The following is a 17,986-nucleotide window of genomic DNA, read 5'->3' on the forward strand; positions in this document are numbered from 1 at the left end:
TAACACAGTGGAAAAGCTGCAAACATAGGGGTTAGGAGGTTTGGTTCTAGACTGTGTGGGCACAGGATGCACTGAGAGGGGCCAGGGCAGGCTGGACTGCCAACTGGTCTACCTCCCCCGTCTGCCTATGCTGTTTGTCCTCCAAAGACTGAGCATGGCCACGGCTCAGTGAGAAGACATGCAAGCTGAGAAAATACACACACTCAGATGTTGCAGACAAATCAAAATTTATTGAGACAGACAGAAATGCACCTACTCAGGACTACAGTTAAGCATTTACTATTAACCAAAGAGTCGTGTTCACATTCCAGAGAAGTCTACGTGGAAAAGCATTCAGAATTTACTAGAATTTTTCTACATCACTATTTCATCTACAATAGGGACAACAAAATGACACTCAGGATTTGGTGGGCTCTCATTACAATGCTACACATTGAACAGGGACAAACATCGGTGACTTTGAGAAAAAGGTATAAAAAGACCAAAACCACCCACTGTAGAAAGGGCTCTTAGATGTTAGATGTTACTGTACAATGTGGTCAAGGTGGGAAAAAAAAAGTGTGAATGGCATTCTGGGAAAAGTAGAGGGGCAGACCTGGACAGACACTTAGTCATTCACTGCTGGGCATGGGGAAATGGGTGTAAAGAAGGGAAAACTGGTAACAAAATCTCAGGTTGAGTAGTAAGGTATTCCCATGCCTAGAATATCTGTGGAATTAAAAAGACATCAATATGGCAGACAACTAACCATGGTGGAAGAAAATTCTGGGATTTAGGGTCAATGCTGAGGCAACAGTATTAAATAAAAGAACCATGTGTGGAATAAGAATAAAGCTGTTTAGTAGAGTGCGCGCAGAAATGAGTGAGTGAGGATTCAGTTCAATACCTGTCTCAAAGAAAGGGACTGGATTATCACGGTATTATTTTTGTTTAATCAAGAATTTTATGTATACTTAGTCACTAGCAAAAGGACTCCTGCCCAAAAAGAGGAAATCACAAATTCTACCTCTAAGGATAAGATAACTAGAAAATCGAATGTTTAGTTCTTGTGAAAAGCAGCAAAGCCCTTTAAAAATCTGTCATGCCAAAGTGAGGCATGCAAAGTGGTGTTAATGTTGCTCCATTGATTTGGGGTTCCAGTCTTAGGAGGGCTTTTTATTTACTATTTTAATGAATCAAAACATCTTCTTGGAATATCTTTGAAAACAAGCATCTCGTTACCTTACTGGGAACTGACTGCTGAGCCCACTCTTCTCCATCGTTAAGTTAATGCTAAGAATCTTTAAGTGTCATCTTAATTTGACACTTGTCATAAGATAATTAGGCAAATTAGAATCAGTGGTTCTCTGTTCCTGGAAGTTTTTCTAAGTGAAAGCAATTTGTCGCTTTTAATTTGTTCTCTTGTGCGTTTTTCCAAGCTCAGAGGAGACAGTAACGATGGTTTTCTTTAATGGCCTAAACTGAATTTTTTTAATATGTCTTGATTCTTGTATACACTCTATTATAATCTAGCTGCAATTAAGCACCTGTTTTCTGAATTACCACCTCAGTGTTTTGTTCAAGTGAGGGAAAACAATTGAAAGAGAGGTGATGGAGTTGCCATCCCAATACAGAGTTCGTCTCCATTCTCGCTCTATGGAGGGTCCTGGTGGTACCCATGTCTCCTGGGCCAAAGCAGTTGGTTGTATCACGTATATTCATTTCCCTTCTGAGACTAAGTCTAGGAATGATGCCACTGTGGCCAATGCTAGGGTTAGAAAATGCTGGTTTGAAGGCAGCTTGGTAAAGTACAAAGAAATGGTCCATTTGAGGTGGGGGCGGGGGGTTGGTCAGCTACTGCCATGACCATGGTTCGGCTGAGTGTATTTTTTGCCTGAGTTTACGTGGTTGTCTTGTGGATGGGCTGGAGCTCAGGAGGAAAGGAAGATAAACCAATGTGGGCTACAGAGCCTTGGCGGGGGAGGCGTTGATGAGGGTCACCAGGTACTTGGAACCCGGTGGGGCAGGTGCTTAAGGGTCTGAGGTACTGAACTAAATGGGGCCACTTTGAAGACTAGTCTTTGGTACTTAGATCTGAGCCAGCTTGATAGGGGCAGAAATCCTTGAAACGATAGAGAGGCTGACCCTACCAAATTTGGAGACAGACTGTAATCATGAGCTGACTTAGGGAAAAGAAACGCTGGTGGACAGCTTGCTTCATCAGCTTCTTGACACTGGTGCAGGTGTGGGGATGGGGGAAGGAGTAGCTCTTAAAGATCCAACCCTAGCTTCCAGGTGCTATGATGAAGTTCTTTGTGGCCTCCCTTTGGGATTTCTTTTTAGTAACGATGATTGGTATAAAATCTGTACAGCTTGTGTACCCTTGCTATGATCTGTGGATAGAAATGGGGCAAAAGCAAAAGATGAGGTTAAGAATCCTGAATTTTCTTCTGCTAAGGAACACTGTGGTATTGTCTTCTTGGGGAGCAGGGGACGTGTATCCGTGCCTTGGGAAAAGCCCTTGCGTCGGTAGGGAAGGTAGGAACCCGTGGCAGACAGGATTGCTGCAGCCCCGGGGAGGAGGGGAAGGGAAGCTTTGAGCCGAAATGAAAAAGATGGCTTGTGAAGTTGCCCATGTGGGAGTCTCATGGCTTCTGCAAGGAAAGTGATTTAGGCGGACAGAGGCTTATCCAAATCAAAGGGCTTCCAGTAACTCTCCTAATGCATAGGGAAAGGAACCTCCTCAGCCTGCAGGCTACAAGTGCTAACTCTTAGTGCAAAAAAAGAACTTCTGATCTACATTTCTTATTCCAGAAATTGTGATCCAGGTCTGGACAAGCTGACAAATTTATAATTGTGTTTCAAATGAGTTTCAAGAAGATACTGAAGTGCTTTTTCTGAGTGGTGTGTGTGTGTCTTGTACACACAATCTACTCTGTACATACAGACATCCTTAGGCATGTACAGAGAAGCATCCAGACACCCTTGTTCATGAGGAAAATCCATTCCCCGAAGGAACTCTTGACTGAATTAAGGCTGTTGTTTGTAGGAAGCCAGATAGAGTGATATGAAAAACGAATTTTTAATTATTACCACGAGGGGTGGTGGGGATAGGGCAGAAGAAAGTACAGTGTGGTGTGTTTTCCACGACATCTACAGGACACAAGAAAAGCACTTAGACACCGTAAGGCTGGGAACCATGCTGGAATGACCACTGGTGTGGGTAATCGAAAAGCATCTTGGACGTTTACAAGGTGGGGGCTCCCTGCACGGTCCGAATCCCACAACCTTCACATGCGCGTTGCACAACTCTCACGGGAGGGAAGGAGGCTCCAATCCAGCTCAGCCAGCCGCTCCCCTGTCTAAATAAAAACAGAACACAACACCCTTCTTCCCACACAACTGTATGCAAGACCAGAATGTTCGGGGGACAAGGAGCGGTCTTCCAAACCTCAGGTCGGGTACAGAGAGCAACAATGGAGAAGAGGCCTTGGTGCTGTGGGGTCTTAGATACAAATGCCGGAGTAGGAAGTGACTTGCCGGTCGGTGCAAACCTCGTGTCCTCTTCCTCGTGGGGACTACCAGATGTAGCCCACCTCGTCCTCTTTGTCGTCGTCCTCATCCTCGTCATCCTCTGTCACTGCCCGGGTGTGCACCCTCAGCTTCCCGGATCTGTCCTTTGGTCCCAGCTCCCGCTCGTCCTCCAGGTCATCCAGCAGGACCACAGCACCGCCACTGCCAAAATCCCCCGAGGTCTCCTGCTCCTCTTCTGAAATGAGAAGACGAAAGGAGAGATGGGAGGTTAGTTGCTGTGGGTCCTTTTCATGCAACTTAAGCATAGGGAGAAACCATGCAGTTTACTCTCTGAATATTGGATCATCTCTGTGTGGATGTGGTTAGTTGACATGGCATGGGCCACAAGCTTTGTGAGCCCCAGAGGTCCGGAGATGCTTCTGCCTTCTTGGGGAGAACCCTGGGGGTTTAGTGAAGTTGTGCGCTGTCAAAAAATGTGATCCAGTCCCCTGGTCACGGTGAGTCCCTGCCCCTCAGAAAGCTAGCTATGCCTAACCTCATGTGATTTCAGGGTTCTTGTGTCTGCACTGTAAAGTTGTTCCCTGTGGGGGTGCCTGGGTGGCTCAGTCATTAAGCCTCTGCCTTCAGCTCAGGTCATGATCCTGGGGTCCTGGGATCGAGCCCTGCATGAGGCTCCCTGCTCAGCAAGGAGCATACTTCTCCCTTTCCCACTCCCATTGCATCTCTCTCTTTCAAATAAATAAATAAAATCTTAAAACAAGACACAACTGTTCACTCTAGACCACAGATAGGTCTCCAGACTCCTCTGCCCAGATCTTCATACAGTCAAGACCTGCCATTCAACAGAGGTCACTGAGGGGCTGACGCAGAAGGCCCTACTCACCACAGCTCACAGCGCCCTGTTTCCTGGAGCCGGCCAGCTCGTTGCCGTATTTATCCACACACCAGCACTGGCCCGTGCTGCCGTGGCACTGTGTGGCTTTGTAATAGCCCTCCTCGTTACACCGAGGGATGAACACTCCTGAGGGAAGACAAAGTCCAAACTGAATACACGTGCTCAGAAACTCAGGGTTAATGGCCCCCAAGAAAGAAAAGAGGGCTGAACACATCAGATGGGATTTCCAGCAGAGATAGTAGGGGGAATGGAGCGGCTGGTTATTGTTTTATCAAGATTTACAGGGTCCTGGATGGGCTCAAGGTGAGACAGGATCCCTTCGTGGTTAAGTTTTTATTTTTCCCTTTAAAATGCTGATATTTTTTTTTTTTTTAATTTTAGCATAACAGTATTCATTGTTTTTGCACCACACCCAGTGCTCCATGCAATCCATGCCCTCTCTAATACCCACCACCTGGTTCCCCCAACCTCTCTTTCTTAAGAGTTTCCCAGTCTTATGGAGACAGGATTGAGATGGAGCACTGTGGAATGTCCAGTGTACAGCAACATTTGACTTACGTACTCTGTGAGGTGATTATTGCAGTCAAGGTAATTAACATCCATCCTTCTGTATGATGAGAACTCTTAGGATTTGCTACTGACAACTTTAATATGTACCACAGCAGTGGTGACTATAGTCTTCACACCATACATTAAATTCCTAGTCCTAACTTGTAACTGGAAGTGTGTACCTTTTGACCACCTTCCTCCAATTCTCCCTGCCTATGGTAACTACCGGTTTGGCATCCTTTCCTATGAGTTGTTTTAGGTTCCACATACAGGTAAGATCGTATGCTACTCGTCTGACTTACTTCACTTAGCATCTTGTCCTCCGTCTCATTCCATGTTGTCACAATTGGCAGGACTTCCTTCTTTCTATGGTGTATAATATTCTATTGTGTACACATACACACACAATAGTTATTCAGTGATCCGTCAGTAGACCCCTAAGTTGTTGCCATTTCTTGGCTATTGTAAATAATTCTGCCATGAACCCGGGAGTGCAGATATCTCTTTGATATGATGTTATTTCCTTGGGATATATTCTGAATAGTGGAATTGCTCGGTTATAGGGTAGTTCTATTTTAAATGTTTTTATGACCCTCCATACTCCTTTCCATAGTGGCTGTAGCAGTTCGCATTCACATCAACAGCACACTAAGCTTCCCTTTTCTCTGTGACCTCACCAATATTTGTTGTCTGTTGTTGCTTTGATGATAGCCACTGTGACTGTGAGGTGGTTATCTCATTGTGGTTTTGGTTTGCATTTCCCTAGTAATTAATGACATAGAGCATCTTTTGTTGTACCTGTTGGCCATCTGCATGTTATCCATTCTGGGTGCTTGGGTGGCTCAGTTGGTTAAGTGTCTGATTCTTGGTTTCTGCTCAGGTCATGATCTCATGGGTGGTGAAATCAAGTCCAAATCAGGCTCTGTGCTAAGTAGAGAGTCTGCTTAAAGGTTCTCTCCCCCTGTCCCTCCTCCTACTCTCTTTCTCTCAAGTAAATAAATGAATCTTTTAAAAAATGTCTATTCAGATATTCTACTCATCTTTAAATCAGATTTTTCTTTGCTATTGAATTGTGTGAGTTCTTTAAGCCTTTGTCAGATACATGGTTTGCAAATATTCTTTTCTCGTTCTGTAGGTTTTAATTTTAGTGATAATTCTGCTGTTCAGAAGCTTCTGTAATTTTTTATTGTTTGTGCTTTTGGTGACCCATCCAAAAAATCATTGCCGAGGCCCATGTCCAGGAGCTTTTCCCCTATGTTTACTTTTCAGAGTTTTATGGTTTCCATTCTTACATTTAAGTCTTTAGTCCATTTGGAGTTTATCTTCTACCACTCATAAAAATTGAGATATAGTTTCAATCTTTTATATACATTCAATTTTCCTAGCACTATTTATTTAAGAGATTGTCTTTTCTCCAGTGAATATTCTTGGCTCCCTTACTAAGTCTAAGTTGACCTTATATACGTGAATTTATTTGGGGGCTCTTGATTCTGTTTCCTTGATCTTTCTGTTTTGATGCCACCATGGCATTTTGATAACTATACCTTGATAATTTGCTTGAAATCAGGAAATGTGATGTCTCCTACTTTGTTCTCCTTTCTCAGGACTGCTTTCCCTATTTGAGGTCTTTGTGGTTCTGTATGGATTTTAGGATTGTTATTTCTACTTCTGCAAAAAATTCCATTGGACTTTTGGTAGGTATAGCAATGAATTTGTAGACAGCTTTGGGTAATATGGATATTTTAACAGTATTAACTCTTCCAATCCATGAACATGGGATTCCTTTTAGTTTATTTGTGTTTTCTTTGATTTATTTTATCAGTGTCAGATAGTTTTCAGTGTATAGATCTTTCACTTCATTGGTTAAAACACAGCAACTACAAACAAAGAAAATCTTACTTCTTACTTTCCAACTTGGATGCCATTTGTTTCTTCTTCTTGCCTGACTGTATTGGCTAGGACTTGCAGTACTATGCTGAATAGGAGTGTTAAGCGTGGGTAGTATTGTCTTAGTCTTGATCTTAGAGGAAAAGCTTTCACCCCTTCACCATGGGTATGATGTTGGTTGTTGTATATGGTGTTTACTATGTTGAGGTTTGTTCTTTTTATATCTAATTTGTGTTCAAAGTCAAAAATGGATGTTGAATTTTGTCAAATATATTTTCTGTGTCTGTTACGATACCAGATTCTATTACTATGATGTATTTTGAACCATCCTTGCATCTCAGAATTAAATCCCATTTGATCATGGAAATTATCCTTTTAATGTACTTCTGAGTTTGGTTTACACCTGGAAACATCTTAGAAAAAAGCAAGTATGTGAGCCCCACCCCAGGTCTGCTGAACCAGATACTTTGATAAAAGGACCTAGAAATAATATTATAATATTATATAATTATATATTATATATATTATATAATAATATTATAATATTATAATAATATTATAATAATGTGTGTGTGTGTGTGTACACACACACACACACATATATACATATATATAATATAAATAAAATACAATACATATTTGTATATATAAAAATATAATAATCCCTCCCTGTGTTCTAATACGTGCTGAAATTTGAAAGCCACAAGTTTATAACAGCATCTTATATCTGAAGTCACATTCTCATAAATTCAAAACAGTATTTGAGCCTTTCCAATTGCCAAAGAGTTGTCTATTTCATGGTTTTCTACATTAGTCTTGATTGTTTCACTTCATAATATTCCTATAAAGCTTTTCTAATTAGAACTTTTATTATTTTTTTTAATGCATTTGAAGGTAAGTTTCACTTTAGTTGCTTCCCTCTGATTTTGGTACACAAAATTTTCATTTTCTTTTACTTCTAATTGTTTTATTGTACTTTTTAAAAATTATATGCTCCCCCTGCCCCCTTCATGTGTGGGGTTTGGGGGATTGTTTAGTTTTCTTTGGTGGCGTAATCCAAAGCAAATACTCCATTGGTGTTTGAAAAGACAATACATTTCATGATTATGTACAGGAATACATATATATGTATTCTAAGGCTATATACAAATGCAAATTAATCAGGTTATTCATTTCTTCTGTCTACTTGAGCTAAGTTTCAAGAGGTATATGTCTGGTAACAATTGTAGGTATGATGATTCCTTCTTTTAATTCTCTTTTGTTTTAAAGTTGCAAGCATACCATAATATGGTGATAGAAAAAGGAACATTTCAGCACCTCTTTGTTTATACAATTGTTTATAGAATTCAAGACAAAGCATTTGCTAGATCAGATTTTTATGGAAAGAAGTCTTTAGTATCTTTTAGTTTCAACTTTTAGTGTGATGGTTTTACCTTTACCTCTAAAAGTAAAAATTGGTCTCATAATGAGTTTTGGTCCATTTACATTTCTTCTGATTACAGATACACATGTTCTTCTTTTTCCCCATTTTGTTGAAATGATCAGGATTTTAAGTCCCATCTTTTTCTTCTATAGGTTTAACCACTCTATAGTCTATTTCCAGTATTGTTATACCTCTCTTTCTCTGTGGGAAATTCAACAATAAGAGTTCAAGTTAATCTAGGTTTTCTTTTTTTCCAGAATAAACTAGAAGCTTACCACCTTTTATCCTCACTGCCCCCCAACAGTCTGAACTTTTCATTCTTGCTCTAGAACATTTCTATGGTCAATAGCAGCATGTCTTATTTCTTCTCCACAACTGGATCTAAATAATTCCTTCTGGGATTGTTTCATTTCTATAGAGTAAATCCTTTGGTGGTATTTCAGTAAGCCTGGGGTTAGTAAACTTAACTTACGGTTTGAGAATACCTCTGTCCTCACACTTGAATGCTCTGTTTCTCAGTTTTGGTTTTTCTTAGAGTGTATGTGTTTCATAATTGCATACTTCTCTTCTATGGGGAAAATACTCCTGAATGTGACCAGAGTAATAACACTGGTATGAAAGCAAAGCGTTTGCTTACCTCTCTGGCTTTCTGCTCCTTAATTTATTTCAAGTAATAGACTCCAGAAGGAAGTGTAGCATGGGAAGCAATGGGTTTACTCTTTTGAACTGGATTTAACCTCAGATCCTGCTGATTGTGGCAACAACTCTTCAACGCCCTGTCACCAGGCTATTCTAAGGTGACCAGGCTCTCAGAGATCAAATAGATAACCACAGAGAACCATCCTAAAGGATAAGTAAGTCTGCTGGTACCCACACACTCAGAATCTCTGCCAGTGTACAGCAGGAGGACAGAAAAGGAAAAACAAAAGCAACAGATGATTCCCATGACCAGAAGGCAGAGAGATTTGTGAATAGATTCTCAATCAAAGTCTGCAAAGAAGACCTACTAGAAAGCTGAAGAAATGCTGACCCCTCTCCTAGTGCTGCCGCTGGAAAACAATAGCACTTGATAGACAAAAAAGAAAACCGGATCCTGGGCTTAGCCTCCAGGCTGGTAAGAAGCAGGTGTTGCTCTAAATCAATGAGGTAATAGAATTACCATTCTTCCTAAGGAAGCAGTAACTATAACTGATGGGAGGTTGTTTTTTAAATTCAAATACCCCTGAAAACACATGTATTATATTAGGAGATTTCCCTATGAAAAAAATAAAGTGCAAGAAGGTCAGTGATATTTTTTAGGAGTCAGCCAGAATAATCTCTGTATGTGGGGAGATGTGATAAAGTAAGCTTAAGAACTAGGTGGGATTCATGATAGGACAAACATAGGCACTTTGTAGGGAAGACAGAAGATGAGACATTTTATCTTGGACTCCGTAACTTATAAATGTCTCATTATTAAATAACAAAGCACTCAGAGGAGATCCATAGCCCATGAAAATAAAATTTTAAAAACAGATTTATACTATTCTATACCTGTGCACCTTAGGTACAAAACTCAAATCCCAAATACTCGCCAGCATGGAGACATCATGTAGGTGAGCACAAGGCCTTGTGCTGGAAATACCTACGGAAGGAGGGAGCCAGCCATTGGCCTTCACCCCAGAAAGATGCCTTTGTCTTTTTAGAGCCTGGGTCCACCCAGGTCAGAATTACAACTTCGGGGTTCTTTCCGAGTTGAACAGCAGGGATTATCAGAAGCGGGACATCTGAGGCAAGCCAGTGAATACCTTTCAAAAGAATGAAGGAGCAGCTAGGTATTCTGAGGTGACCCAAGAAGCAGTGGAGGAGAACCTGCCAGAGTTCACAGGCGGCCTACTTCTGACAAGCTGCAGCAAACTTGCCCATTTCCTTCCAGTAAATAGGTACACGTCAGAAATGGCAAGCTGCTTAGGCAAGGCACCTGCTTCTTACGGCCTAACAAGAATAATTCTGAATTCCTGTACTGCAGCTGTCAGTTCTTTTTTTAAAAAGCAAGTAAAGCAACACAGACTCCTTTTTCGGCCAACAAATGAGCCTTACCACTCTCTGCCAGGAGGCCCCTTGAGTGCTGGAGAAGGAGGACATGCGGCTGCAAGGGACACCTCGACAAGCCGGCCTATGTTACCTTTACCTCAGCCCCAGCTTGGCAGGTCCAGGAAAAAAACACGGTTAACATTCAGACAGGGAAAGGTACACTCTCTGAACAGCCTTATGCTTTCCTCTACGATTATGCAGGCGAAACCAAGAAATGCAAAGTCTTTGAACCAGAAGAGGGCCCAGCGCATCTTCCTCCTTGCACAGACAACTTAATCTGGGGAATAATTCTGGAATTTCCAGACCACATCAGGGAGGAGTTGGAGGTAGCAATGGTGCTGGGGCCCCGCCCACTAGTCCCCCACTAAGGGAGGAGGCAGCGTTTCTCAACCAGCTCCCTCGCCTCAACTTACCTCTGGCCAGCTGTCTGGGGATGAAGGGACGCGTTTCTTTCAGGAAACGCAGGTACCTAATTGAATAACCATTGCTGTGGCTCAATATTACAAGAGACATGGATGGTTTAATTAGTTGTTTAAACGAGTGACACGAAATTGTACTCACCCAGCAGGCTTTTCCCCTTGCTCAGCTTCTGAATCCTGTTCATTTCATTCTGGCAAGGGAGACCTAAAAAATAATTTATGAAAGTCAGTTTCCAGATGGTGTGGGACATAATCTCTAATGATTGGCTCCACTCTTGATGTGAAATGTACACAATGACACACCTGGGACTGGAATTACTCCATATGCTGTTATTATACAGCAAAACAAATTCAGACCATTAGTGTTACTAATTAAAAAAGAAAAAAATCTTACACTGCAAGGTACTTAAATAGTATTTGGGGGCTACCTGCACTGTATACTAATTTTTCTGCCCACCTTCAACTGAAGCAAATGCCAGGTGCCAACTAGGTGATCTGGCAATAGACATTTTAGTCAGCTGAGAACTAGGATCAAAGCTTCCTAGTGGTTAAATGTTCTGAATGCAACACAGGAGCCGCGAACCAGAGGGAAGGTGACAAATACTTGATGTACCCCAGGCCTTGCTGAAGGATAGAAAGAGGATTTGAATGGCTACTTGGATTACCCTGGCTCAGTACCCCAGGGTAGGACAACACAGGCCACAAGGGCCAACTCTGAAGCTATCCGAGATACGTAGAGAGGCAGCAAATAGAGAAAAGGGAGACCTTAATTCTCAACTCTGCCACCTCACAGTAAAATGCTTTGGGTAAATCTCTCTCAGCCTCCAAGTCCTCAATTATGAAACACCTGTTGTGGTGAAGGACTGATACAGTGGGAACCACATGGCTAAGTAGAGCATATGGGAGTGCACAGTTCTCCAGTCTGGAGAACTGACTCTGTTCTGAGCTTAAAGGAATACGGTTGCACCCATACTGAGTGTTACCATGACTTGGCCATGCACACCCTGTGGCTTGGCAAGGTTCTGCTCTGTGCTCAAAGGCCCTACACTACTTCTGTCCAAGCAACTTTGGGACCTGTAGTAAGTACCAGAGTACCTCTTTACATCTATTAGCCTGTGCATTGCACACCACACCATCTTGCTGCTTGTTCCTTGAGAAAAGCTAATAAAATCTGGTTACTGCTGGGGTTAAGGTGCTTTCTGAGTATTGGAGAAAGATGCCAACTGAAAACAAGGAAAAGTCCATCTTTGAAGATGAAAGGTAGCATTTACTAGGACACGGGTACCAGAAAATGTTCTAGAATTTTGTCTTAATATTTACAACAATCCCACAAAGTAGGTACCATTATTATTCCTATTTTGCAACTGGAAAGGTTCATCTCTGTGTGAAACCACAGGCATTTGGAAGACTATTCCAAGACGTACAAGTCACCTTCATTTACATAACACTGGGTCAGTTCCTCAAACTGTCCCACAGTAATTGTAAAAATTCTGCTTCTTTTTCAGCAAGGAAACATGAATCAGGCTGAGACATACAAGAAACTGCTGTGAAAAAAGCAGTGAAGAGTTAGACCAAATTCCAGATAAAGAATTCTAACAGAAAAAATGTTGGCTGCTGAGCAGATGACAAGTTACCAAAGACTCCTCCAAGTAGGCAAGGATGCTTGTGAAAAAGACACTGTGAGACCAGAGCTCAATGCAAATACAAAGTCTCAAGGACAAAATTATACACTGAAAGGAATGAAGGTTGTATCTGAAGCAGCAGAACTCAGGCTCAAGATCCAGGTTACTAATGCTTCTTCAAGAAGACTAACCAAGGGGCACCGGGGTGGCTCAGTGGGTTAAAGCCTCAGCCTTCGGCTCAGGTCATGATCTCAGGGTGCTGGGATCGAGCTCCGCATTGGGCTCTCCGCTCAGCAGAGAGCCTGCTTCCTCCTCTTTCTGCCTGCCTCTCTGACTACGTGTGACCTCTCTCTCTCTCTGTCAAATAAATAAAGAATATCTTAAAAAAAAAAAAAAGAGAGAGAGACTAATCAAATGGAACCAAAGTTTTAATCCCATAGCATAAAAATACATTACATGTCCCCAGGAAAAGGGCTACATATAGACTGAGCCAAACTAAGACATGTCCTAGGAAATGGTTTCCATTATTGTACAGCTAAACCCAGTACTGGGAGAATCATGTTTAAAGATAGCAGTATAACAAACTTTTTTGCTCCAGGAAGTTCTATTTAGCACCTTTCTTTCTGTACTAAAAAAAAAAAAAAAAAACAAAAAACAAAAAAACAATTGTTTGTTTTTGTTTTTTTACAAATATTCAACTGTTATTTTAAGGGATATAATTCCAGTAAGAATTTTTGAAAAAAGTTCTAAAACCCAAACAGAACACTAAAAAACATCAAAGCCAGACAACAAATAATACTACCACATGGAGAATTATAAAGTATTCTCCCAAACTTTCTGGGGCCTGAGAGGGACTCAGAGCCTTTACTGTAGATAATCTACACATTTATCCTAACAAAAACACCACATATGGAATACCTACAGTCTACAGCTAAAAGAGTGCCTTAGAGAGAATTTTAGCCTTGAATACATACATTAATCAATAGGAAATAATGAAGAAACATGAGTTCTGGGTCAAGGAGGGAGGCAGTGGGAACCCAAACAAAAAAGAGAGGGAAATGCCACAATGAGAAACAAAAAAGGAACTACAATGAATGGACGTCAATTGTCCTTGATTCAGCTTCTCCTGTGTGCCCTGTGAGGGGGTTCTGGCCTCTTTCAGCCATTGCTCAAAGGCCGGCCCAGCCAGGGACATCCACATGGCATGGTAACCACATCTGTCCCATGTTAAGGACTGCAACCTTCCTCTCAAGATCCTGGCACTCACAGCTCTGAGGGAGATGCTAGTATGAGGCTTAGCTTACTTATTCCGGTTAAACCTGAACTCTGGCTACAGTCACATGAGGTTTTATGAACTCAAGCCCAAAGCCATCTTCGTACCCAGTGCTGGATGACCCCAGGTATTTGTTAGGATAACAACATGGTTGTTAGTCAACACTGATTTGGAAGTTGCATCTGCCAGGAGGAGAAAAGAGAAAGGAGATAGAAAAAGAAAAAAATGATCACTTTGCAGAGGATATGATGGCTCACCTGAAAAAAATCAAAGGAAGCCAACCAGAATAATTATTACCAACAAAAGGAAAATTTAGTAAGGTGGCTGTGAAGAAAATTAATCCTGAAACAACCCCCAGCAAGGAACTACAATAGAAAAAAAAAAATCAATTTCGTTTACAAGGAAGATAAATACGAGGGAAGTATAGTATCTGGGAGAACAAAACTTAAAAATGTACTTCTGTTGGTTGGCAGATGCTGTCCTAGAGTCAAAGGATTCAATATTACCTAGCTATCAATTCTCCCTAGATTACTAAGACCCATAACAATAAGCATAAGAATATCCAGGAAACCCTGAAGGATGAGTGGCAGGAGAGGGTGGCTCCACTAGATGTAGGAATAGACAATTATACATGAAGAAGTTTTATATACAATAGACGGAGCATTCAATTAGAGGAGGAAGATGGCTTAGTCACAAAATGACAGGAAGGTAACTGAACAACCCTCTCCAGGAGTCAGCCCCTACCTGACCACATACAGAAGAAATCTAAAGCAATACAGGATTTCAACAGACGATCAATCAACCAAAAGGTACTGATGAAAACACAAACACAAGAGAATTGCTTTAGTATTTCATGGCACAAAATACCTTTCTAAGCCTATGGTAAGTCTCATGGCTTCTAGGAAACCATAAAGGATGGAAAAACTTAACATTATTAAATTGACAAATTTCTTCCTAGCAAAAATGCACCAAGTCAAAGTTGGGGGATAAAATTATTTGCAAGACATTTGGCCAGAACAGTACTAATGTCCTCCATTCAGGGAGAATCCCTAAAAACACACCAAAAAGGACACACAGAGACCTAGGTATTTCTTTGTAAGAGTAAAAATTAGTACAACCATTTGGGGAGGGAAATGGGAAGTAATACTTAAGTTAAAAATGCTTGGGGCACTTGGGTGGCTCAGTGGGTTAAAGCCTCTGCCTTAGGCTCAGGTCATGATCCCAGGGTCCTGGAATCAAGCCCCGCATCAGGCTCTCTGCTCAGTGGGGAGCCTGCTTCCTCCTCGCTCTCTCTCTGCCTGCCTCTCTGCCTACTTGTGATCTGTCTGTCAAATTAAAAAAAAAAAAATCTTTAAAAAAAATGCACAAGCCCTATGACCAATAATTCTGCTTTGAGGAAAGTATCTTGTAGCCCTATCAACAGATACATGTACTTGACACTGAGTGCCCTTTGCAATGATTCACATTTTCTGCTCTGTGTGTACAGTGACTCTGAATGCAGAGAGGCATAGATGCATATAATTTTAAAATTATAATATTCATAGCCCTCTTCCGTTCCTTCAGGTGGGTTCCCACAGCCATGCTCAGAGTAGATTATCCATGATCCCTGACTCAAGCTGAGCCAGCTTGGGGATGTAGGACTGGGATTCAGATATAAGCCACTCTCTGCTAGTCCAGCTAGCTGTGGATCACCACACCTGGGTGCACAAGCCCAGGAAGCTAAGCCAGACCATGCGGCACCTCCCAGAGACTCTGAGCTCCTGCCTCTGCATTCTTGATAGGCTGCAGGGGAACTCAGTTCTCTGACTTGCCATGATGTGAGATACTCCTGCGTTCTTTCGCCATATTCCTCAAATGTGGTCTCTTTTGTAAGTGAGTTGGAGTGTATAACCAAGAAATCCTTGCCTATGAGATTCAGGAGGAAGCTGTATTTACCCTAGAGAGGCTGACAAGAGCCTTTTCTCTGACAAGAGGAGACTTCGTGTGACCAAGGGCATTACAGTACTCTGCTATTTGTATAGTATTCCTCACAGAAAGGATCACACAGTGACCTTGGGAATGATGTAGCAAAGGTTTCTACACCCCCTTTACAGAGGTAAACGCTGAGGTATGAAATGGTTAAGAGATTTCCTCCAAGGAGATTTCACTCCAAGGGGGAGTTAGGTAATAGGCCCTTTCGTTATGCTCTTGGGTTTTCTAATATACAATGATAAAAATAAAATAAGAAGAAAAGAGCCTTTGGGTCTGGCATTCTGTCAGATGACTGCTTACTCTCTAGCCATGTCCTTTGGCTTGACTACTTCCACCTGCCTCCCTAGTATGTGATACACAGGCCTTCGGTGCCAAGTGTGGCTGCCCTGAGCATCAGGAACTACCCCCCCCCCCCGCATCCCCTCCTCACCCCCAGGCTTCTGGAAGCAGTAGCACCACTCATTGTTGGAGAGCTTGCCATCCTTGAAGGAGTCACAGGAGTTGAAGAGAGGCTTGATGCAGGGCTCATACTTATCCAGGTAGATGGCATTGATCTCTGAGTGGTCAAGCAGGAGGTCATAGTTCATGTCCAACTTGTTGAACATCCAGCCCAGGGAGTCCTTGCAGATGGGCAAGATGCTGGTGTCAAATCCTGCAGAGAGAAGGGTGCATCTCAGCGGCCATTAAGCCTGGTCTGGGCTGACACGAGGAGGCCCAGGACCCACCCCCCCAACCTCCTCCTCTCCTGAGGCACTTCCCCTCCAAGGATGAGTCTCAGGGGCACCCTACTAAAAGATACTAATGTTGGAGTAGAGGTTTAAATATTTTAAAATGCTCTTAAACAGAAGTCAGCATTTGAGGAAATTATGTCCCAAAGGGAACAAGTCCCCCACACTAATTTATCTGGGATGTAAATATGAGTTTTCATTTACCAGACTTGCTTAAAACAGGGTATGCCCAAAAGGAAAAATACAAACCTGGTGAGTAAAAGGAGAAACTTGTAATTCTGCAAACTACACTTTTATATCTAGGGGAAAATACCTGAATCACCAAAACAAAAGAAACTATTGTTTAAAAAAAAAAAAAAGAAGATGGCAGTGAAATGAAACTATATAGCACAATCCAGAAGCACTGATTATGTCCCAAAGGACTGTTAAATCCAAGCTGTCTGAACATTAATGGGAAAACTAGCCAGGTATCTGCCTCTGTTCCCCATTCTTCTTTTCTACCGTTCCCTCAAGAGATACATGATATGGAATCCAAATTGACTCAGACAATAATTTCTTTCTTATTTCCCTGGGGGAGGAGGGGTAGTTTTCTTAAAGAATTATTTGTTTCCAAAATGGGAACTGTACGCACTAGAATAATAACACTTTGCTTAACACTCAGGATATTGAGTCTACTGTAGACAACCCCCAGAGAAGGCCTGCCCCAAATCTAAAATTGGTCTTGCTTTCAGAATCAAAAGCACTATGCACTTTCAAGTTGTTCCATAAGTTGGATTGGTAGAAATAGTTTTATTTTCCCAGGAAAATTACTATAAAAGTTCATTTTTCTGTTATTTAAGGTAGTCCTCTAAGCCCCTTATTTTTAATCATCTCACTGAATCCTTCCAAGAAGCCTCTAAAATACTGTATTCCTTCTACTTTACAGATGGGGGGGAAAGCTCAAGGCTTAAGTGACTTGCTCAAGATCCTCTAATTGTGGAGGTGGGCTTCCCAGGCAGGAGGCCCAGGCCTGAGTCTACATTCTCAGTCGCTTTTCTCCTAGGGCTGTCTGTGCCTCCCATGATCCTCCTACCCTGAGGACATCCAGCTGGTATGGGGGCCATGCCTGAGGATGGGCAGTGCAGGGCAGGGTGGATACAGCAGCCACAGCTGAGGTCCTGATGGGCTTGACTGCCCACTCCCTGCTCAGCAGGTTTCTGTGTATACTGCCAACTGTTGAAAGCCTTGGTTTCCTAAAAAAGGGTCTTCACTGTCCAGAAACCAGTGAAATAAGTGTAGCACCTCCACCTCTGAGCTCTTCCAGAACCCTCTGCTTCCCCTTCCTGTCAGTTCATGTTCCTCAGATGCTAAGCTCCTTGAAGGCAAACACCACATTGAGTAGCCTTGGCCCATGCAGCCGTGTAGTAAGGGCTTAGTAAAAGCATGAGTTGAAAGAAGTTCTCTAACTATTGCAGAGTTTGGCCCTTCAGACATAAAAGCAGTTTTTAAATTTATTCCCACTGACACCTTATAACATGTCTTAGAAAATTCCTTTCTCAAGGGAGATTATGGAACATCATGTGGCCTCTTCTTTGAAGTTCATGATTGAACCATCCCTATGATGGGGATGTCCTTGGGACTGCTGAGCAAAGCA

General features: G+C 42.1%; 1 protein-coding gene across 1 annotated transcript in view; it reads right to left on the reverse strand.

Annotated features, from left to right (window-relative positions):
• Positions 1-210: 210 nt before the first annotated feature.
• SPOCK1 (SPARC (osteonectin), cwcv and kazal like domains proteoglycan 1) overlaps positions 211-17,986 on the reverse strand; it is a 500,126-nt gene continuing 482,350 nt past the window's right edge. The window contains exons 8-11 of the mRNA XM_059174644.1: positions 16,056-16,277; positions 10,902-10,964; positions 4,397-4,534; positions 211-3,748 (exon numbers count right to left, since the gene is read on the reverse strand). Of these exons, the coding sequence (XP_059030627.1) occupies positions 3,558-3,748; positions 4,397-4,534; positions 10,902-10,964; positions 16,056-16,277 (614 nt within the window). The 3' untranslated portion in view covers positions 211-3,557. The remainder of the gene's footprint in view (positions 3,749-4,396; positions 4,535-10,901; positions 10,965-16,055; positions 16,278-17,986) is intronic.

This window comes from Mustela lutreola, chromosome 5 (genome assembly GCF_030435805.1).
Source record: "Mustela lutreola isolate mMusLut2 chromosome 5, mMusLut2.pri, whole genome shotgun sequence".
In the NCBI taxonomy this organism is placed as follows: domain Eukaryota; kingdom Metazoa; phylum Chordata; class Mammalia; order Carnivora; family Mustelidae; genus Mustela; species Mustela lutreola.